The sequence below is a fragment of the Balaenoptera borealis genome, assembly GCF_965194805.1.
Source record: "Balaenoptera borealis genome assembly, chromosome: 19".
Classification (NCBI taxonomy): Eukaryota; Metazoa; Chordata; class Mammalia; order Artiodactyla; family Balaenopteridae; genus Balaenoptera; species Balaenoptera borealis.
Window position 1 is genome coordinate 25,920,446 of NC_138878.1, and position 20,200 is coordinate 25,940,645.

At 43.1% G+C, this 20,200-nt stretch overlaps 3 protein-coding genes across 26 annotated transcripts in view; 1 reads left to right on the forward strand and 2 right to left on the reverse strand.

The window, feature by feature from the left end:
- CNOT1 (CCR4-NOT transcription complex subunit 1) overlaps positions 1-11,769 on the forward strand; it is a 98,396-nt gene extending 86,627 nt beyond the window's left edge. For 12 of the 13 annotated variants that reach the window (XM_082368779.1, XM_082368780.1, XM_082368789.1 and 9 more), the window contains 9 exons: positions 934-1,097; positions 1,308-1,425; positions 2,582-2,683; positions 5,414-5,587; positions 6,538-6,687; positions 7,359-7,539; positions 9,109-9,241; positions 10,377-10,511; positions 10,688-11,769. In XM_082368779.1, the coding sequence (XP_082224905.1) occupies positions 934-1,097; positions 1,308-1,425; positions 2,582-2,683; positions 5,414-5,587; positions 6,538-6,687; positions 7,359-7,539; positions 9,109-9,241; positions 10,377-10,511; positions 10,688-10,766 (1,236 nt within the window). In that variant the 3' untranslated portion in view covers positions 10,767-11,769. Of the gene's footprint in view, positions 1-933; positions 1,098-1,307; positions 1,461-2,581; positions 2,684-5,413; positions 5,588-6,537; positions 6,688-7,358; positions 7,540-9,108; positions 9,242-10,376; positions 10,512-10,687 lie in introns of those variants that run through there. The other variant, XM_082368783.1, reaches the window with a different exon arrangement.
- A 734-nt stretch (positions 11,770-12,503) lies between these two features.
- Positions 12,504-16,565, reverse strand: SETD6 (SET domain containing 6, protein lysine methyltransferase). 5 transcript variants are annotated; one of them, XM_082369012.1, is made up of 9 exons: positions 16,454-16,565; positions 16,137-16,226; positions 15,910-16,054; positions 15,689-15,830; positions 15,368-15,427; positions 15,117-15,237; positions 13,489-13,669; positions 13,201-13,343; positions 12,504-13,054 (listed from the first exon to the last, which is right to left on the reverse strand). In XM_082369012.1, exons 1-9 carry the CDS (start codon positions 16,478-16,480, stop codon positions 12,749-12,751), a joined length of 1,215 nt encoding a protein of 404 aa, XP_082225138.1. In that variant the 5' UTR covers positions 16,481-16,565; the 3' UTR covers positions 12,504-12,748. The 5 variants fall into 5 exon arrangements, with proteins under 5 accessions (XP_082225138.1, XP_082225136.1, XP_082225139.1 ...); XM_082369010.1 differs by having other exon boundaries at positions 15,368-15,562; XM_082369013.1 differs by lacking the exon at positions 15,368-15,427.
- An 888-nt stretch (positions 16,566-17,453) lies between these two features.
- Positions 17,454-20,200, reverse strand: part of NDRG4 (NDRG family member 4) — a 42,576-nt gene continuing 39,829 nt past the window's right edge. For all 8 annotated transcript variants that reach the window (XM_082369029.1, XM_082369032.1, XM_082369025.1 and 5 more), the window contains one exon: positions 17,454-19,632. In XM_082369029.1, coding sequence (XP_082225155.1) covers positions 19,478-19,632 — 155 coding nt within the window. In that variant the 3' untranslated portion in view covers positions 17,454-19,477. The remainder of the gene's footprint in view (positions 19,633-20,200) is intronic.

Here is a 20,200-nt window from a genome sequence, read left to right on the forward strand (position 1 = left end):
GTGGTTCTCGACCCTACAGGGCCCTCAAAACATTTTGTAATATCCCCTTTTCTGTCCAGATATTAAATTCATAGATAATATGTAAACATAATCACTGAGTTTTAGAGGAAGAGTATGGTGCCTTAACTGAAAGACACCCCTCCCCTAAAACAAAACAAAAACATATAACGTATTTTCAGTATGTTAATGTTTGGTAATGAGTACACTAGAAAGTATTTAGGTAGTAATGAGATTTGCCCCCATGTACAGAATCACTGTGAATGAGATGGCTAGACATGTCCATTGATAACAAAAATTGGCAACTCAAATACCATGAGTGACATTGCAGTTGTCTTGATTTTCTGAAAAGGAACAAAGCAGAATTTCTGTTTGATTTTTGCAGTGGAATTGCTGGAAATTTGAATGTTAAGATAGTGCAAAAATGAACTTAGAGCTTGGTCTTGGATAATTACAAATGGGTTCACATACATCCCCCACTGTTCAGTGATAAAATCAAGTGGAATGCAGGATAATTCTTAAATATTTCTGCAACCTAATAGCATACCTGACCTTCCATCTACTAAATGCCAAGAGAAGTATAAATCATTTGCCTCTTGTCAGCTTTATGTCAGACCAGAAAAATTAGGTGGTTTGATTGTGTTAACATGATAAAATATGACGTACCGTGCTGATTTCTAGAGCTTTAGAAAAACTTGTGGAATGTATACATGTCTAGTATACTTCCATATACAGGGGTATGGGAATTCAAAGAAACCATGCAAAATTCTGTAGGGCAAATCAAACCCCAATGCATGGTCCCTTTGGCTACCAGTATGTAATTTTATATTTCCTTTCACGTGGGGCATAACGATGCAAGGTAAAAAAGCATGGCTAGACAGTGGTAAATGAATTATCTTCGTGATTTACAAGCTCTATAATCTGTGTGCTCTATAGGTCCTTGGTATAGTAGTGGGAGTTCTCCTACAGGATCATGATGTTCGGCAAAGTGAATTTCAGCAGCTTCCCTACCATCGAATTTTTATCATGCTGCTCTTGGAACTCAATGCACCTGAGCATGTATTGGAAACCATTAATTTCCAGACACTTACAGCTTTCTGGTGAGTACTGTTGAATATAATACTGTTAAGGATTTCCCGTTAAGGATTGCTGTTGTAGTGTAGTAAAATTTGAGAAGTAGAACTCTTGTGGATTTGAGGCATGTTGATTCATAATGCAGCTTACATGTTGTCTACTTAATTATATTCATGTATTTTTTTTTTTTTACCATATTTAAGCTTGTGCTTCTGACTAAGGTTTTCTTCTTTCAGCAACACATTCCACATCTTGAGGCCTACCAAAGCTCCTGGCTTTGTGTATGCTTGGCTTGAACTGATCTCCCATCGGATATTTATTGCAAGAATGCTGGCACATACGCCACAGCAGAAGGTGTGGCTGCAGTTTATCTCCTACAGATGACGACTGTAACTACCTGGGACTTATTAGCACTCTTAGTCATTCAGTAGTCATTGTACTTCTTTCAGGCTTAGTTGGGAGTTCTTATATTTAATGTGGAGTCAAGTCAAGGAGAAAGGCTTAACAAGTACTTGACTGCCTCTGCCTGAAAGCCATTCCTCAATGATTAGGTTCCTGCTTCTCCAAGTTGTTGTGAGTCACCTTATGTCAATCTCTTAAGGGATTTTCAAAAAAAGTTGAAACCTTAGAGCACCTCTGTAGACAGCTATGTAAAACTGAGTAATAGAACTCAGAAACCTGCCAGTTTTACAGGTTCTCTAAATACTAAAGGCTCTCACATTCAGGGTTGAGGACCACTGGTCTCTACTGTATCAGAAAAATTAAGATCAAATTTGAGTAAAGAGTTTTTTAGTCTTAACTGTGAATAAACAGCATGAGAAGTTTCTCTCCCATCTTGCAATTAAATGGCAAATGAGTACTCCAGGAAGTACCCTTGATTGACCGTTCAGATCGGGAGACTGTAACTACTGTGTGTTTAGTAAAAAAGAAAGTGAAATAATCCTTAAATGGATTTCGTTTTGTTTGACAAATAAGTGCATTCCAGGAGGAGGGAAAATATATTGAATAAAAACTACTCCAAAATGAACGTAATTTGTATAATTGGGATATGGTGAGGAGGCCAAGTTTGGGTGAAAATAGAGGATTCATGTTGTAAATTGGATGAGGTTATTTGCCAGGAGTTGAGGAATTGGGAGTGGGAAAATAAATGGTTGAGATCCAGGACTTAAAAGAAATTAAGAAAACAGACCCAAGTTTCTCAGTTGGCTAGTGTTTTGTGTTCTGTCTGAAAGTTCCTCTCCCTATTTAAAATGTTGCTACAGGCACAAGGACCTATATATCCTGGAGTTTCTGGAGCCAGTTTGTTTCAAATATCATTTCCCATTATCTCCATAATTTTGCTTACTCCTTTCTCGAGCCAGTCAGTCTTTAAGAGAGGTACTAATGTCCATATTCTCTAGCTATATGAAGAAGATAATAAAGTCACAGTGTAGCTGCTTGGGCAACTTTTTTGGTGGCAGGACGGCAGCTGACTGAGGATAATTATGACTCATACCTTTCTTTCTTTCAGGGATGGCCTATGTATGCACAGCTACTGATTGATTTATTCAAATATTTAGCGCCTTTCCTTAGAAATGTGGAACTCACCAAACCTATGCAAATCCTCTACAAGGTAATTAATTTGGAGTTCTAAAATTAAAATAATTAAAACTTAACACTTAAAGCAGTTAAAAACACTTAAACACGAAAACACTTAAACACTTCAGCTGGGAATATGAGGTCTAATGTTTGTTTTTATCATTAAGCTTTATATATATATATATATATATATATATAATTTATTTATTTTTGGCTGTGTTGGGTCTCCACTGCTGCACGGGCTTTCCCTAGTTGTGTCAAGCAGGGGCTACTCTTCGTTGCGGTGCATGGGCTTCAGTAGTTGTGGCACACGGGCTTAGTTGCTCCACAGCATGTGGGATCTTCCCAGACCAGGGTTCAAACCCGTGTCCCCTGCATTGGCAGGCGGATTCTTAACCACTGCACCACCAGGGATGTCCCTATCATTAAGCTTTTAAAGTATAACATATATTCAGAAAAGTACAAAAATCAAACATATCTGCATAACCAGTACTTGATCATAAGGCATTCATATGTTCATATATGTGTATACCAGTTAACTCTTCCAGAAGCACATTAGAATTACTATTTCTCCCCATCCTTACCATACTTGAAATTGTTTTTCGTTTTAGTCATTTTGTCAGTTGTGCAGTAGGATCTCATTGTGGATTTAATTTGCATTTCCTTGATTTCTTAATGAGATTTTTGTGGCCATTTGGGTATCCTCCTTTTGTGATGTTCTTCTTCCAGCCTTGTGCTCATATTCCTATTGGATTATCTGGGTTTTTCTTATTTATCTTAACAGGGATTATGTATGCTGGAGGTAAGCCCTTTGTTGATGTATATTCAAACATCTACTCTTGTGGCTTGCCTTTTCACTCTGTTAAAAGTAATATGTCTTTTGAGGGATGGAAGCTTTAAATTTAATGTAGTCAAAATTACCAGTTTTCTTCTTTTATTATATGTTGCTTTTTGTGTCTTGGGTAAGAAATCTTTGCCAATCTCAAATTGCATTCTGTTCTGCACGTGCCTGCCCCCTGCCCAAGAAGCCATTAATTCTGGCTTTTACATTTACATTTAAAAAGAAAACTTTATTTTTGTGAATAATGAGGTTCATTTCCTCCCCCTTCCTTACACTCTCCAGCCCAGTAAGTATGGTAAGGTTTTTCAGCACCATTTTTATAGTTCTTCATTTCCTGTTCAATTGATTTGGCACCTGTGTCAAAATAGTTGACTATGTATATATGGGTACCTCTCTAGTTGATCTGTTTATCTGTTCTTAGGGCAATATCAAACTGTCTTGGTTGTAAGACTTACTGTAAAGCTAGTGTAATCAGGTAGAGTAAGCCCTAATTACTCTAATAATTCAAAAAGGACTTCAACTTTGCTGTCTTGTAACATTATTTTGGCTATTCTGTATCACTTGCAGTCCCATAAAAACTTTGTAATCAGCTTTTCTTCTAAAAACTTGCTGGGATTTAAATTGAGATTGCACTGAATATGTAGATCAGTTTGGAGAAAATAGACATCTTAATAATAATATTGAAGCTTTCAATTCATGTATATCTCCATTTAGTTGTTAGGTCTTTAATTTTCCTCTGCAATGCTTTCCTTAGACCTATTCCCAGATATTGATGTTTTTGTGGAATTGTATAATGTTTTTGTAAATCTGTAGTTTTGTTTTGCAGATACCATTATCTGTTTAAGGATATGCCCTTCTATTCATAATTTGCTGATAGTTTTTAAATCATTTAAATGGGTATTGAATTTTATTGGATGCTTTCTTGAATTCAAGATCATGTAATTTTTTTTTTTTTGGTCAACGTTTTAAATCCATTAATTTTCACATGCTTAAACTGCCATTATATTCATTTGTGGATCATTTGGTTGTGATATGTCACTGATTTCCATTTATATTATTTAGGGTTTTTTTTTTTTAATTTTTATGTCACATTTTGGTATCAAGGTTATGCTAGTCTCATTGAAAGGGTTGGAAAATGGTCTCTTTTTCTATTCAGATTGTGAATAGTGTTAATTTTTCCTTAAATATTTGTAAGGATTTGCCAGTAAAGCCATCTAGGCCTAGTGTTTCTTTGCAGGAAGGGTTTTAGCAACATGTTTAACTTCTTTATTATAAAGTACTATTCAGATTTTCTTTTTTTGTTTGGGCTTTGGTAAGTTGGATTTTAAGTAATTTGTGTACTTTATCTGAATTGTCAAGTTTATTAGCATAAAATTGCTTAATATTCCCTTAAACTGTCTTTCACATCTGTAGGAATTAGTGATGATATTGTTCATTCCTGCTACTGGTATTGTGTTTTCTCCATCAGTCTTGGTAGGGTTTATCAGTTTTATTAATCTTTTCACAGAACCAACTTCTGGTCTAACTTTGATTTCCATTCTCCACCCCCATACTTTAAAAAATTTTAAATTGATTTCTGCTCTTTTTCTTCTACTTACTTTGGTTTTCATTAGCTGTCCTTTTTCTGATTTTTGAAGATAGAAGCTTATATCATTGCTTTTATTTTTTGTTTCTGTCTGGCCTCTTCTAGCACATGCATCCAAGATTATAAACTCTGGGTACCTAGTTTTTCATGATTTCCAGATGTAGATATTTTGATAAATCACTTGTGATATTATTGCTAGTGTTAATTAAAGCCTGCATACATATGATGCTTTTGCCTTTTTTTTTTACTTCAATTAAATTCATAATAGTAAAAATGCTACTCCCATTTTCTTACTTAATGTAGAAACAGCCAATGTTTTTCTTGTTTTTTAAAAATAGGGCACTTTAAGAGTGCTGCTGGTTCTTTTGCATGATTTCCCTGAGTTCCTTTGTGATTACCATTATGGATTCTGTGATGTGATCCCACCTAATTGTATCCAGCTAAGAAATCTGATCCTGAGTGCCTTCCCAAGAAACATGAGGCTCCCAGACCCATTCACTCCTAATCTGAAGGTAAAGTTCTAAACAGTTCAAGGAAAAAGCAAGTTATATCTTAGTATTTTAGTCCTTTCTCCAGTAAGTGGGGTATTTGCTGTCCCCAGCACACACACCTACAAGTTATTTTAAGGGTGCTCTTCGGGGGAAGCTGTCATGTTATTAAGCCTGATAAAGTATGATACTGCTGCTGAATATTGATTCACAGTATTCGTCTAGTTGCTGTTTTCAGTTTTGATATTAAATTTAGCTATATTTACAGAACCTCAACCTAGGTATTGGGCCAGTCATTTGCTGGGTGGCCCCAGTGGCACAGAATTGCAGAATAGACACTTGTAATGTCATAATTCACAGGTGTTTTGGATTTGTGTACTTGTGTTTTGTTTAAATTATCAGAAGGAGAGAAGGGACTGTTTTAAAAATCATACCACCCTGACATGGCTATTGTAATTTTTATGTATTTTTTTACTCTTCTTTTCACATGCATTTTCTTTTTAAAGTAGCAAGTACAATGTCTTGTTCTGCTTGGGGCATCTTTTCAAAGACTAGGGCTCTTGGTGAGCAAGGAATCTCATTCTGTACTCTTGTTTTGAAATCTAATTCCAGGAAAAACACAATTAGTGGTATCAACTAGACTTCTCTACAAAAGATACCTATCATGCCTTATTTTAAGAATGAGAAAATAGTATAGAATGAGAGATTACTATCATTTTGTATATGGGTACCTTTAATTATAAGAATCTATTTCTTCTAATTAAAGATGAGTAATAACACTTTGCTGTACAGCAGAAATTAACACAACATTGTGCTGTACTTCAGTAAAAATTTCTTAAAAAGATTGATTACTCTTCAAGATGTAAAGTGTATAACTTTAGAAAAACAATCCAACTACTTTCTAGCATAGATACAGTTTGCCGTTAAGGCCTACAGATGCTTCCGATTATGATTCTTGTATTTGTTTGTGGCAGGTGGATATGTTGAGTGAAATTAACATCGCACCCCGGATTCTCACCAATTTTACTGGAGTGATGCCACCCCAGTTCAAAAAGGATTTGGATTCCTATCTTAAAACTCGATCACCTGTCACTTTTCTTTCTGATCTGCGCAGCAACCTACAGGTTAAGTGGTTTGACTTAAACTCTTGGTTGTGTCTTTCACTTTGTACGCACAATTCTATGTGTGGTCTCTTGTAAGTTAGTCTTTTCAACCTGCTTTAAAGGTTTTAAAGCACATTGTCATTTTTAATGGTTGGATGAGATTAACTGGATTATACATTTTACCAGTGACAAGCTATATAGCCTTGGAAGAGGCAGCCAGGGAATGGACTGGTTTTCTGTAAGAAAAGATTGCTGATAATCATCCCCTACTCCGAGACTCTTCTAAGTAAATGGATTCTGGTTCAATTTGCTGTATAGAAATTGATTGAGGCTGTATTATCTTTCCAGTCTTTCCATACCAAGAAACCACGTGTTTTTCCCTCTCCAAATCTTTTTTATAAGTGAGATAGTGCATATTTTGACTTTATAAACTTTATTTTTGTGCTGGTAACTGTCAAAACTTTGGTTTCCCAAGGGAAATCATATTTCTGTTGTTGACACAACTACCCTTGTGCAACTGTGTATTTGTTAAATAACCTCACAAATTCAAGCAGATTTCTAAAATTTAAGTCACAGAGGATATTGGGAACAGTTCAGCTTTTCTATGAAAGGCATAAAAAGGGTTCTTAGAAATATCGGTGCCTAAGTCCTCTGTGACAGTAAGTCAGGAGCTTTCTGTTTTGTTCATTTAGGTATCCAATGAGCCTGGTAATCGCTACAACCTCCAGCTCATTAATGCACTGGTGCTCTATGTAGGGACTCAGGCCATTGCACACATCCACAACAAGGGCAGCACACCTTCAATGAGCACGATCACCCACTCTGCTCACATGGACATCTTCCAGAACCTGGCTGTGGACTTGGACACTGAAGGTGAGTGAAGCCAGCTAGTTCTCAGAGTCAAGTTTTGTGCACTTTTTGTCACAGTCTGGTCCCAAAAATACTTTAAGCCACAATAGAGAATGTTCTGTCAATATGGTTATGGGTCTGGCTGGTTATTTTATCTTGAATTCGATAGTATTTGCTCAATGCAGAAGACACAGAAAAGCATAAAGGAAAAAAACCGTCCAGAATCCTTACCGCATCAGTTAATATTTCAGTGTGTATGATTGTAGTATCTTTCTTTTTTAGTGTGAAAATAAACATGTTCTTTTTACTAGCCTCTCTTTAAAAATAGGCTCATGTTACTTTTTTTGTTAGCCTGCCTTTTATCCCAACATTTATTGATGCCTCTTTGCCAGGCAATATGTTAAATATTAAATGTGTAAAGATGAATGAATAGAACTTCCCCTACCTGCTCTGCAAAAAAGTTCACAGTATAATTCCTATTGTAGGTTGCATCTTGCTTGGTTGAACTACAGATTTTTGTGTTCTGTGTAGTAGGTGGTGACCAACGATATAGTCCTGCTCAGCCTAACACGCATACACTTTAGGAGGATGCCTACTTTAACTTCGCTGTGGATTTTTGAGAGGCTAATTTTGAGTATATACTACTTGCCTATTTGTAGGAGGGGGTTTGAGACAGCTTAAAATCAAGATTTAACACAAATGAATACCATTACGTCCAGAGTCCAACAAAAAAAGTGGATAGCCTTTAAGTAAGTGTTAAAGCTCACTGTGATGGCCTTACAAACCTCAGTAATATCAAGCAGAGGGAGACAACCAAATCCAATTAATACTTATTCCAATAAAGTTTAAACTAGCATTTCTCAAAGTATAGTCTGGGAACCCTTAGTGGATTATCCCCAAGACCATTATAGAAGGGTCATGAGGGACTTCCCTGGTGGTCCAGTGGGTAAGACTCCACGCTTCCAATGCAGGGGGCCCTGGTTTGATCCCGGGTTGGGGAACTAGATCCCGTATGCATGCAGCAACTAAGGAGCCAGCATGCTGCAACTAAGACCCAGTGCAGCCAAAATAAATATATAATAAATAAATAAATATTTTAAAAAAAGAAGAAGAAGAAGGGCTCTGGGGTTAAAACTATTTTAATAATAAAAAGACATTTGCTTTTTTTCACACTCATGTTGTCACAAGTGTACAGTGACGGTTTCCAGAGGCCACATGAAATAACCATACTGGAACAGATTGAACATAAGGGCAGAAATGAGAATCCAGCAGAATGTGAAACAGTGACACTCTTCTCTAAGTTTCTCGGGGGGAAATACTTAAATTTTTTATTAACAGGTTATATTAATATGCAGTAGGTCTCTTATTTTTAAATAGACTAATATTTTTAACTACAATTTTTTTAATGTGAAAAATAGTGAAATAAACCCCACAGAAATGAACTCTTTGGGGCCCTGAGCACACTGGTTGAAACCAAAGGATAATTTGAGAACCTGTATCAGAAATGCAAATCCAGCCAGTCAGAATTATTTGTCTTCTCACTTTGGCCTTTCAGAGCAAATTCTCGCTAAGCTGGGTTTTCTTAATATCTAGGTCGGTATCTCTTCTTGAATGCAATTGCAAATCAGCTGCGGTACCCAAATAGCCACACTCACTACTTCAGCTGCACCATGCTCTACCTTTTTGCAGAGGCCAACACTGAAGCTATCCAAGAACAGATCACAAGGTAAGAGAGAGGTCTGTTTTTCAGAGGGTTCTAAATGGAGCCTCTTCCCCTTTATTAAGAATTCTGAGTGGTTTTTGCCCTATGCATTCCATGTTCACTGAGCATCTTACATGTGTTAAAGAGTTGTGAACGAAATGGGCATGGTTCTGCCCTCCTGATAGTCTGATGGATGCAAAAAAAAATCACAAGTAGAGAATTACTAATCACTGCTGAAACAAGTTTTCAACGAAAGGTGCAGCATTTTGATAGATGAGTTTTTGTCAGGTGGTGGTGTCAGCATATTTAACCAGTCCTGAAACACCCAGGCCTTTTAAAGGCCATGTTAAAGAACTTAGACTTGTCATTACCTCTGGGTTGGAAGGTTTTAAGCAGGAGAAATAACAGGATCATACGTGTGTTTTACTAACAATAGTTAGGAATCTGTTGCAGATTGCTTGGACTATGTACAGCATTGGAGATCAGGAAATGGGTACATCCTCGTGAGAGATACATACACAAACTTAAAAAACTGGACCAGACTTGTTAAACTTGCCCCTCCACCTAATAGTAGTTTCTGAGTATTAGTATTCCTTAGGTTTATATACTAAAAATTAACTAGTGTTTTATTATTAGATGTTTAGATGGTAAAAGTCCTATTTTGTGGACTATATAAAGCTTTAGTGAACTTCCTCTAACTTAAATCTTTGTTCTTGTGCTTTATTACATGTTAGGGTAAATTTAGAAGTACAATCGGTTAGATCAAAGGATGTGAAGAATTATCCCACCCAATTTACAGATGTACTACTAGTAGTAAAATTCTTATTTCCTATTTACTTTCATTGAGTATGTATTCTTTTAAGTGATTATCTTCTCTGTGTCGTGTAATCTATTATCCTTTACCTTAACTTAGTCTTCTAGGCTCAGTAATGGGAAGAGGAGGGATTCAAACCCATGTTTGTTATGTAATTCTAGAATCTACCTGCATTTAACCATTCTATAGAAGAGACTTAATCCACCTGCCTTTTGTAAAGCTAACAACTTTTGCATGTAGTGTAATAATCAGGGAAAAAGTGTTAGGAAAAAAGACAAATGGAGAAGTGGTCATGAATTTGTATGTTTCTCTGTGCATTGACTGACTTTTTCTTCCCTTCTCCAGGGTTCTTTTGGAACGGTTGATTGTAAATAGGCCACATCCTTGGGGTCTTCTTATTACCTTCATTGAGCTGATTAAAAATCCAGCGTTTAAGTTCTGGAACCACGAGTTTGTACACTGTGCCCCAGAAATTGAAAAGTGAGTTAAAAGTAATTTTTAAATTGTTCCATTCTTAAGACAGAAGAATGAGAATCATATGATGGCTCCAGCTTGGGTGGGTGATTAAGAAGGCCATTAACCAAAATTAATGAGATGCAAGGTTTTAGTCAGGCCTGAAGTTTTCTCACAAACTTGTAACTGTCTCCATTCTTCAGGTTATTCCAGTCTGTCGCACAGTGCTGCATGGGACAAAAGCAGGCTCAGCAAGTAATGGAAGGGACAGGTGCCAGTTAGATGGAACCACATCTCTGTTGTAAATTTGTCAGCCTGGAGGTCCCACTGTACCAAGTTCATAAACTGGCTGAAGATCCTTTCAGCTCTTCCTGACTTTTCCGGCCCTTTGGTCTCGGGTATCTGACCCAATTACTGTTTGGGTCAGCTTCCTGTCTATGTGGACACGTTCCAAATTTAAATGCATTTTTTTGACTCCTGGCCAACATTTAGAAGATGCTGTGAATATCATTTTGAACTTGTGTAAATATATGAAAGAGAAAACCTTTGTCTGGAACTTCTTGGGTTTGTGCAAAATGTGTCCAAGGCAAGTAGATAAACTGGTGGTACCTACTTCCCAGCTTATAAATTGAGGAGGCTGATGATGCCATGCACTTGTTGGGGGGGGGGGTGGGCATAACTCCATGTCATTTGACATTCCTGGTGTCCCAAACAATAGCAGGAAAGCCAGTTTAAATACTATGTGACTTATTTTTTTAAAATATGGATGGGGACCTTGAAAATCACAAAGTTGTGAAAAAATGTGGATGTGTAGAATTTGGTATGCCAGGAAACATGGGAAGAGTTCACAGTTGAGATCCCGTGGATTTTTATTTTGTCTCTTCCCCAAATCTAAAGCTGGCTGCTGGCAGAGCATCATTTTCTCTTTTCTGCTGGAGAACACATCCCCTTGGGCCCTGTGAGACACTTCTTTTTATAAAAGGAAGCCAAACCAGGCCTAAAGTTCCCCCATCTCTCTCCTGATAACTTGTAAACTGTGCGGAAAGGAACCAAATATTCTGAATTGCCCTTCCCCATTATCCCAATGAATGGCCATACAGACTAAGCTGAACAACAACAAAGTCAAAAGGACCAATACAGCCCCTTTTGTAAGGATTTTGAATGTTTTGTAAATGTATTGGTCCATGTGTTGTATTTTGTAGCCTTCCTAGTTCCTGGGCTTTAGCTTCCCTACTTCTTGTATGTGTATGCATACTGTAGTCAAACATTAAAGTCATGACACACACACGAGTCCACTGTGCCTTTCTCAGTAGCGGCCAGTGCTGGTGGTGAGGAGGAAAGTGGACCACCCAGCCTTCCCATTGGGGCACACCAACTTTTGCTGAATGGTAGGTTTTCCTACTACCCGTTTGGCATCTTTAAACAAACAAGGAAGTGATTTTTGTGTAGTGTTGTTTTCCTTTTCCTTTCCAACAGTGAAAAATTATTGGAGCAGGTTTCTATGATTAAACAATTAATTTCAAAATGCCCATTTAAAAACATCCTTTACCCTCATGGTGTTTCAATATATTTTTTTAACATCTTTATTGGAGTATAATTGCTTTACAATGTTAGATATAATTTTTAAAAGGAGTAGGTATATATTTAAAACTTTTATCTAATATATACCTTACCTTTCATGACTGTCAAGTTTTATGGCCAGAGAGGACAAAGAGGTTCAAGATTAAATAGTAGAAATCTTACATGGGGACTTGAATGTCATTGGTGTCTTAAGGGTGAGTTGTGCCACCTAGGCTGCCTAAGGAATTTAAACAAACAATTGCTGAGAGTCCCAGTGACACAGCTTATTAAATCCTCCAACAGGAAACAGTTGTTAAAAAAGGGAAAGTGACTTGTTCAAAATAGACCTGGATTTGAACCAGGTCTACTTTCAAAGTAAGTCCATGTTGTTAAATGCCAGACTACAACAAAATGTATCACTATCACATTTCTGCTAACTTTGGATCATACTGAGAACCAAACAGCTATAAAATTTATTAGTGTTCATAACAATAAGCAGCAGTTCCCACGTCTACTGTTTCCTTCAGCATGTCACTCTTACCTTGGAATTCATCCTAGACAACAGTTTTGCTACTTTTCCTTTTGGTATTTAGTATGAAATGCAAAACAAAAGGTCCAAATTATCCTTCTTTTCAAGCATCAGTGCGTACCAGCTTAGCAGAAAGTTCTTCTTCTGGACATTCCTTCAGGAAAAAGGGAACCTGCTAATTTGTCAGTTCCAACAATTGGTGTAAGATCATCTTCTGACCATAACGAACCTGTAAGGCTTGCTGTTCCCTCCAGCTGAGTGTGGCGTAGACCTCCTTATTACTGAGTAAATCTTGCTCAGCTTTTAAGTCTGTGGCATAGGTTTGCAGGGTCAACAAAACGCTGTCCCGAAGAAGCTGTCTCCATGATGCTTTGAGTTTGGGGATATTTGTGATTGTCAGGCTGTCCTCTTCCCTTTTATCATTTCCCCATCCATCCTGGTCTTTAAATTCTCTGAACTCCTCAGCAGGCATGCACAGTACCTAGAAGCAACCATGGGGCCCTTTACTTGCGTATTTCCAAAATTGATTTAGAGAAGCCAACCTATCCTGACAGCATTTAAGTGTCCTCTCCATCCATGCCACCTTTCCTCGCACCTAGATCTAAATACTTATTTTGAGCAATTTACCTTGAGTGTCATGGCCAGTTCCTCTTCTGTCAGCACCTCCTCCCACCCAATCACAAAGGCTCCCTCTTCCCCTACCATCTCCAGTTTGCATAAGAAATCCCAGCGTTCATACAGTAGGAGCCTTTCAGCTTCAACTTTTGTTCCTGTAGACAGAAAGTACTGGTGTGAAAGTCAGTATACCCAAGAGCTCATTTCTCCTTAGTCTACAAAAAGGGAGCAACTACTATTGGCAGAGCACCTGGGGCAGGGATGGAGACATACACCAGTGTCCAAGGTTTAATCACTCACCCTGTAACGCTGCTTCACGAACCGTCACCATCTGAATGTCAGCCGTGTCATCCGTGTTGTCAGGATACGGTTCAGCAAAACCATACATGTGAATCAACTGCCAGTTAGCCATTTGCCCGTAAGTGTTGAAAATCTCATGGCCTTTAGGAATGGGCTGAGTGGCCACCATCCGAAGACAATTCTGGGGTGGAAGGGAGAAGCTGGGGCCAGGCCCTTCCCAGGCCAGCCTCATGAAGATTACTTCCCTCCTAGGAGGGTACAGTTCAGTGATGGGACTGATGCTATACCTACCAACAAACAGTCTACCTTTTGTTCTTGTTAAGATCCTGTACTGTAGAATAAAAGTGGTGAGGCTTACAAAGGTCAAAGGTCATCCCAATGGTTTAGTAGGTAATCTCTGCTCAGTCATCCATCTCACAAACACTTAAAAAGTTGCTAGGTTTGGGGACTTCTCTGGTGGTCCAGTGGTTAAGAATCCGCCTTCCAATGAAGGGGACGCAGGTTCGATCCCTGGTGAGGGAACTAAGATCCCACATGCCACGGGACAGCTAAGCCTACACACCACAACTAGAGAGAAGCCTGTGCACAGCAACAAAGAGGCCGCGTGACACAACTAAGACCCGACAGCCAAAAAAAAAAGTTGCTAGCTTTACAAAAATGAAGAATTAGAGACTTCCTGCAGTCCAGTGGTTAAGACTTCTGGGGCCCAGGTTCAATCCCTGGGTGGGGAACTAGGCTCTGCACAGTGTGGCAAAAAACAAACAAAACCAAAAACCGAAACACCCAGATCAAAGTAGGAACAGCAAATGGACACAACCTTTTAAAAGTAATAGCCAGGGACTTCCCTGGTGGCACAGTTAAGAATCCGCCTGCCAATGCAGGGGACACAAGTTCGATCCCTGGTCCAGGAAGATCCTACATACCACGGAGCAACTAAGCCCGTGCACCACAACTACTGAGCCTGCGCCCTAGAGCCTGCGAGCCACAACTACTGAGCCCGTGTGCCTAGAGCCCGTCCTCCGCAATGAGACGCCCACACACCACAACGAACAGTAGCCCCCCGCATGCTGCAACTAGAGAAAGCCTGCATGCAGCAACAGACCCAACACAGCCAAAAATAAATTTTATTTTAAGCAGCCATTTCCTAATTTTTAATTCCATAAACTTATATCTTTTTTTGCAACTTTCCACTTAGCAAATAGAATTGATATAAACACAGCCTTGGTATCATCTTAAACCGGTCTTAAGAACATCCCCTCTTCTGAAAAGTATTGACACTATGGCTGTTCCAGATTGCTGTCCACAGGGCCCGGAAACAATCTTGGCTCACTGGCACCGCACAGACCGACCAACCAACCTATAGAACCAAATCAGTGAGGGTGCAAGGTTTATCAGAGGATTAACCCCAGCTTTCCTGGAAGGTTGTGAGATGTTTTATGTTCAGACGATTTCAGTGGAATACGCAAAGTACACAGAGGAGGAGGTAATTCCACCTACACATTTTTAGTATGAGGAGAATGGAGCCTGTTTAGCTCAACTGCCAGGCCAGCATAAGTGACACACCGGTTTGAATCAAATGCCCAATCATCAATGCACATAAGAACAAGAACTGGGAGAGATCCACTCACTGGAGAGTATTCTAGATTGGCATTGTGATTGGCTAAGTGGTTTAGTACGTCTGCAGCAGGCACCATCAAAGGGGAGTTTGGCTCCTTTTCATCCTCCTCTTCCTCCAGTGGTTCCTGAAAGCTGCCACAGAGAGAACTTTGCTAAAGCCCAGTGCAGGGTGAGAAGCGAGTGGGGGTTCACTGTTCTTTCCCTTCTGGTCCCTCAACAAAGTTCTAAAAAAAGGGTCCTTTTTAAGGCTCCGCTCACTGACCTGTAGGCCATCACAAGAGCCACGAGCTGGCGGTAGAGTTCCAGAGAGCGCACCCTGGGGCTGAAAAGATCGGGGTGGGCTTCCATGAAGGGCAGCACGATGGAATAATACTCGCTGCGGATGCTGGCCAAATCCTTCTCCACAGCCTCGGGTACGCCGGTGCCCTGCAGCAGTCGCCGGCGCTCCTCCTCTGGCCTGCAGTGACACCCCCACCCAGGTTCTTCACACCACCTACCGGGACGAGCGCTTGGGACCCGTGTCCCAAGGGCAGGGCGGCTCGAGCCAGGCTACCTACGGTGCTGCCCCTCCTGCGGCTCTCACCAGAACATGGGGTGCTCCAAGCGGCCCAGCTCGGGCCACAGCGCAAAGTAGGGGCTCCAGGGCGAGGCCGGAGCCTGCAGCTCGTGGAGCAGCGCCAGCAGCAGCGGCACCCATCCCGACTGGCTCTGCAGCGCGCCTCGCTCTGAGGGAGACAAAGAGGTTAGGGCCCCGGCCGGTCCCGCAGGCCCGCCTCGGCGTCCCACCCCCGCCGGCGTGCCCACCTCGCTCCAGCAGGCCGCTGATTGAGCAGGTGTGCTGCGACAGGAGTGCGGCCCGCGGCACCGCGAACAGCAGCTCCCCGGGCTGCACGCTCTCCCGGGCCACCATGCCGTAGCCGGCCACCGTGCCCTGCCGGCTCACCGCCACCTGAGCAGGGAGAGCGGCCGGTCAGAGCTAGACCGCGTCCGCTTCCCCGCCGCGCCAGCCTCCACCCCGCCCCCCTACTCACCTTGGGACTCAGCTCCAGTCCCACCCGCCGGCACCAGCTCAGGAAGCCGGCCACCGGGGCCGGGTCCTCGCTGTCCGCAAGCCCTGCCACCTGAGATAAGCAAGCGCAGTGGCGTTGCCCCGCCCGGAAGAGCTCGCTGGGGGCGGAGAAGACGGCGGCGCGCGCGCGGAGGAAAGGCCGGGGTTGGGGGAAGGGATGTGGAGCGCGGCAAATGACCCGCGACAGGGCGCGCAGCCGCGTGCGGGACGGCGCCGCGGACGGGGGAGCGGCGAGGCGCGGCGGAGAGGGGTGCGCCTGCGTCTGTCGCCACAACTCACCCGCCGGCGCTTCGCCTGGGTCGCCATGGTCCAAGGGCGCGCAGCCCCGCGACACCGCAGCCCCGCGCAGGCGCTTTCGGCGTCCGGGGGCAGGACTCCCAGAGGCGGGGCCTATGTTCCCGCCCCGGCACCACGTGACGTTCGTTTCGACTTCCACGCGGAAGACGAGTGGGAGTTTGCACCTGGTCGTACGACCCCTGCTGAGAACATCCTTGAGGCCGGGTCTCCCCACTTGGGTTTAGAAAACGTGCCGCCGGGTGCAGGAAGATGTGTTCCCTTGCCGCCTTGAGCCTGGTCTGAGCCAGTCACAACCCTTCCCAGTCTTGGTCTGTGACAGCTGAAACCCCTCGGGGTAGAAGTCCGGTTGAAGTGCAAAATCCCGTTTCTGGATAAGAAGGGAAGGCCTCGCGGGAGGCTGGCTGGGAGCGCAATTAGAGCAGTTTGTGCACGTGTTTCGGAGTGGTGTGGTCAGGGCTCCCAGAACTATTGATAGAATAGACCCGCTCAGTTTTTCATCTTCTGCGTAGCACATGGAGGGGCTTATTTTTTTTTACTTGCTTCTTTAGTTGCTGACACACAGCAGGAACTCAATATCTATTTATTGGATAAATGGCTGAGTAAATGAATCAGAAATGGTGGTTAAACATGGGGAAATAGCATGCCGTTAAATTTAAGAAAATGAGGCGGCGAATATAGAGGTTACAGGTCTGGGTTTTGAAGTCAAATACTGTTAAGGCCACCTCCCAGCTTGGCCTCTTATTAGGGCAAATTCAGTTTCCTCAACTGTAAAACTAAGATAATTAGTATCTACCCTATGGAATTAATGTAAGGACTGGTAAGATAATGTGACAAGATGTGGAAATACAGAGATAGATGGAAATGCCTGTCTTCACTCTGAACGGTCAACCCCACCTAAACAAACCCAAGAAGCACCAGCCTCACGAGCTTAAACATTCTGTCTCTACCAAAGCTTCTCATGATGGGCATGGCATCACCATACTCAAATTCTTCTTAGTTTCTTTATTAGTTTTTCAGCACAGTTAACTCTTTCTACGTTGACAAGGGTTTTTGTTTTACATTTTGTCATCTCAAAGTCTCATGACATCAGGCACCAGAATACACAAAAGTAGGCTCTTCACTTTGTACAGAGAAGAAAATAACAAATTCCATTAATAGTTCACTTTGACCAAAGAAGACACAACCTCCGATGGAAAGCCACACGCCGGAGTACCCAATATACATATATATATATAATGTATAGATATTTATAGATCTCATCTGAAAGAACACGGAAAAAAAATCCAAGATTCACAGCGCTATCTACAGTAAGAGGGATTAATTCTACCAGCTTTTCAAACAGTCACGTTCTATATTCAAAGGAAGCACGTGAGTGAATAGAACTAACAGACTAACACTCCACTGGGCTCTATAATGGCTTAAGATGACAGAAAGGGGTGATGTGTGCCGAGGAAATGTGGATGCAGGTGTCCCCTCAGCCCCACACCCACCCACCTACCCTCCACAGCCCTGCATTTTTCATTGCTCTCTCCTCTTCTCTTTTTTACTCATTTGGGGGCTTGTGGCAACTGATTTAGGCTCAGAGACAAATGGCTTCTGGTTCCTGGGCCAGGAGATTCTACCCAGTAAGGTGGATGAACAGGAAGTATATGGCACAGCCCTGGGCTTCAGCTGGCTGGAAGGGGCTGGGGTGTGTGGGGGGAGCCTTTCTCCTCTGCCTGGCCCTTGTTCACTTCAGGAAACGTCACCTCCCACCCCAGGACCCAGCAAGCCCCAGCCTGAGCCTACTCCAACTGGCTAGGATGGTGATTTGGGACTGCCAAGTCCTGCTAATTTGGGCCAGTTTTCTCCAAATGAACTCTCTCAGTGATGCCTACGTGAAACATTGGCATAGCTTGACTAGAAGTCTCCCTAGAAATGTTTCTAGTGGCCTTGGCCATGCTGCTGCTGATTAAGTTGTCCTCCATGGAACCTAGGGGTGAAAAGGGGGTCTCTGGGGGAACTCTATAGGAACTCTGAGCCGACACTGCCTGCTGGCTTCCAAAGGCAGTCACCACGAAGTTCTCAGAAGTGTACCCAACACTCAAAGGCTATCCCAGGCTTTAACCTCAGCCCTAGTCAGCTCCCTAGAGGCAGAGGACCAGGTGACTTTCTGCCTCAGGGCCTTGGCTCAGAAACGGGACAGGGCCAGGAGGTGGCAGACTGTGGGCTGGAAGGGACAGTCTGTGGGGTTCCTGCCCTCAAGATCCTCTGTGTTCTGTCTTCCTTGGGCAGAGAAACCCCTTTCAGCCCCTACCTGCCTGGCCCTACAGCACCAGGCCCACCCAGAGAGCACCAGAAAAACTGCTGTCTGGTAGAAGCGCCCCCTTGTGGCTACTGTTCAGATGATTGTCATGGGTGCTAAAGTCAGAAACAGATGTGCTTGATGGTGGGGCTCAGGGGTGGGAAAGGGGCCTGCAGAGCTCCAGGGCTCCTCCCTCTGAGTGCTCCCTGCTGCTGTCTCCTGGTTCTCATGCCAGTGCCTGAGCTGGACCCTGTGTCCCCGCTGTCCCAGCACCTACCACCGCAAAACCCCATCGCACCTTCAAACCTGCCTGCCTGAGGGGGTCAACCCATGCTTTCTTTAATCCAGGATATTATCCTGGATCCTGGCCAGAGATGGACTCAAAGTCTTTCCTTAGCTAATCTCCTTCTTCCCTGGAACCCTGCCCTGACTGTGCCTGGGCCTTGGGGAACTGGAAGAGAGGGTCTAAGTCAGCCAAGTTAACGAGGTGAGGGAGGGGGTGGGGTAGGGGAGGAGTGAGCCCCTCAAACCATCTGGAGACTGTTCCACTGCAGCATCTAGGACGGATCCCCTCATCTTTTTAAACAAAAGAAAAGTAACCCCATTTCCTCCCCTTCGCCCTTGCAAAAATAAACTAAAGGGGAAATGAGCTGCGCAAGGATGGCAGTGGGACGTCGATGCAGGTTGGGGGGCAGGTGAGCATCTTCGTGGGACCAAGGGCTTCAACAGGACACCTCCATGGTGTGGTTGACCTGGCCCAGCCCCTCACTGCTCTCTGAGTGGGTGCAGGCCTGCGGGCGGCTGCCGTCCACCGAGCTGGCGCTGGTGAGGGACGAGGTTCGAGAGCGGGCGAGACGGGTCATGCTGGCCGAGGGCACTGCAGACAGAGAGGGCACCGGGGGTGAGGACCAGCAGGCGGGGCCGGGCGCAGGCAGGCAGGAGAAGGATTTACGCAAGCAAAGCGGCCAGCGAGACCCGTTCTTCCGACGAAGGCTCATCCCAAGCCAGGGCTCTACATTTGCTCTGTCAAGCCCCAGGCATGCAACGCCAACGACAGGAAGTGAGCCAAAGGGGCGCGGGGGCCACAGAGGCCGGCAGGACCCTCCTCACAAGAGCTGGCCAGAGCTGTGGCCAAAACGGGGTGGCAGCTGACCGGGTGTCCTTGAGCTGGGGCAAGGATGGGACATTATTTCCAGCTCGGCCTCCCTCAAGAGGATGATGGGGCAGGGGGAATGAGACCAGTTCTGTAAAGAAGGGCAAGGTGTGATGGCCCCAGACTGCCCTAAATCCTGTTTCTGCCCTTATTCAGAGTTTCACAAGCGAGACTTGCAGGGAGCAAATTCTACCTTCCTGACCTCAACTACCCACCTGTCCAGCTCAGGCATGGCTTGCCCCTGACCCCAGGGCCGACACCTCTGAGAAGTTCTGGTTCCAACTGCCAGAGT

Coding starts and splice junctions, on each gene's coding strand:
- SETD6 (XM_082369010.1), bottom strand. CDS start 16,480: ATGGCGACCCAGGCGAAGCGCCGGCGG. Junction 16,055..16,136: donor GACTGGAGCTGAGTCCCAAG/GTGAGTAGGGGG, acceptor CTCCCTGCTCAG/GTGGCGGTGAGCCGGCAGGG. Junction 13,670..15,116: donor CCAATCTAGAATACTCTCCA/GTGAGTGGATCT, acceptor CTTCCACCCCAG/AATTGTCTTCGGATGGTGGC.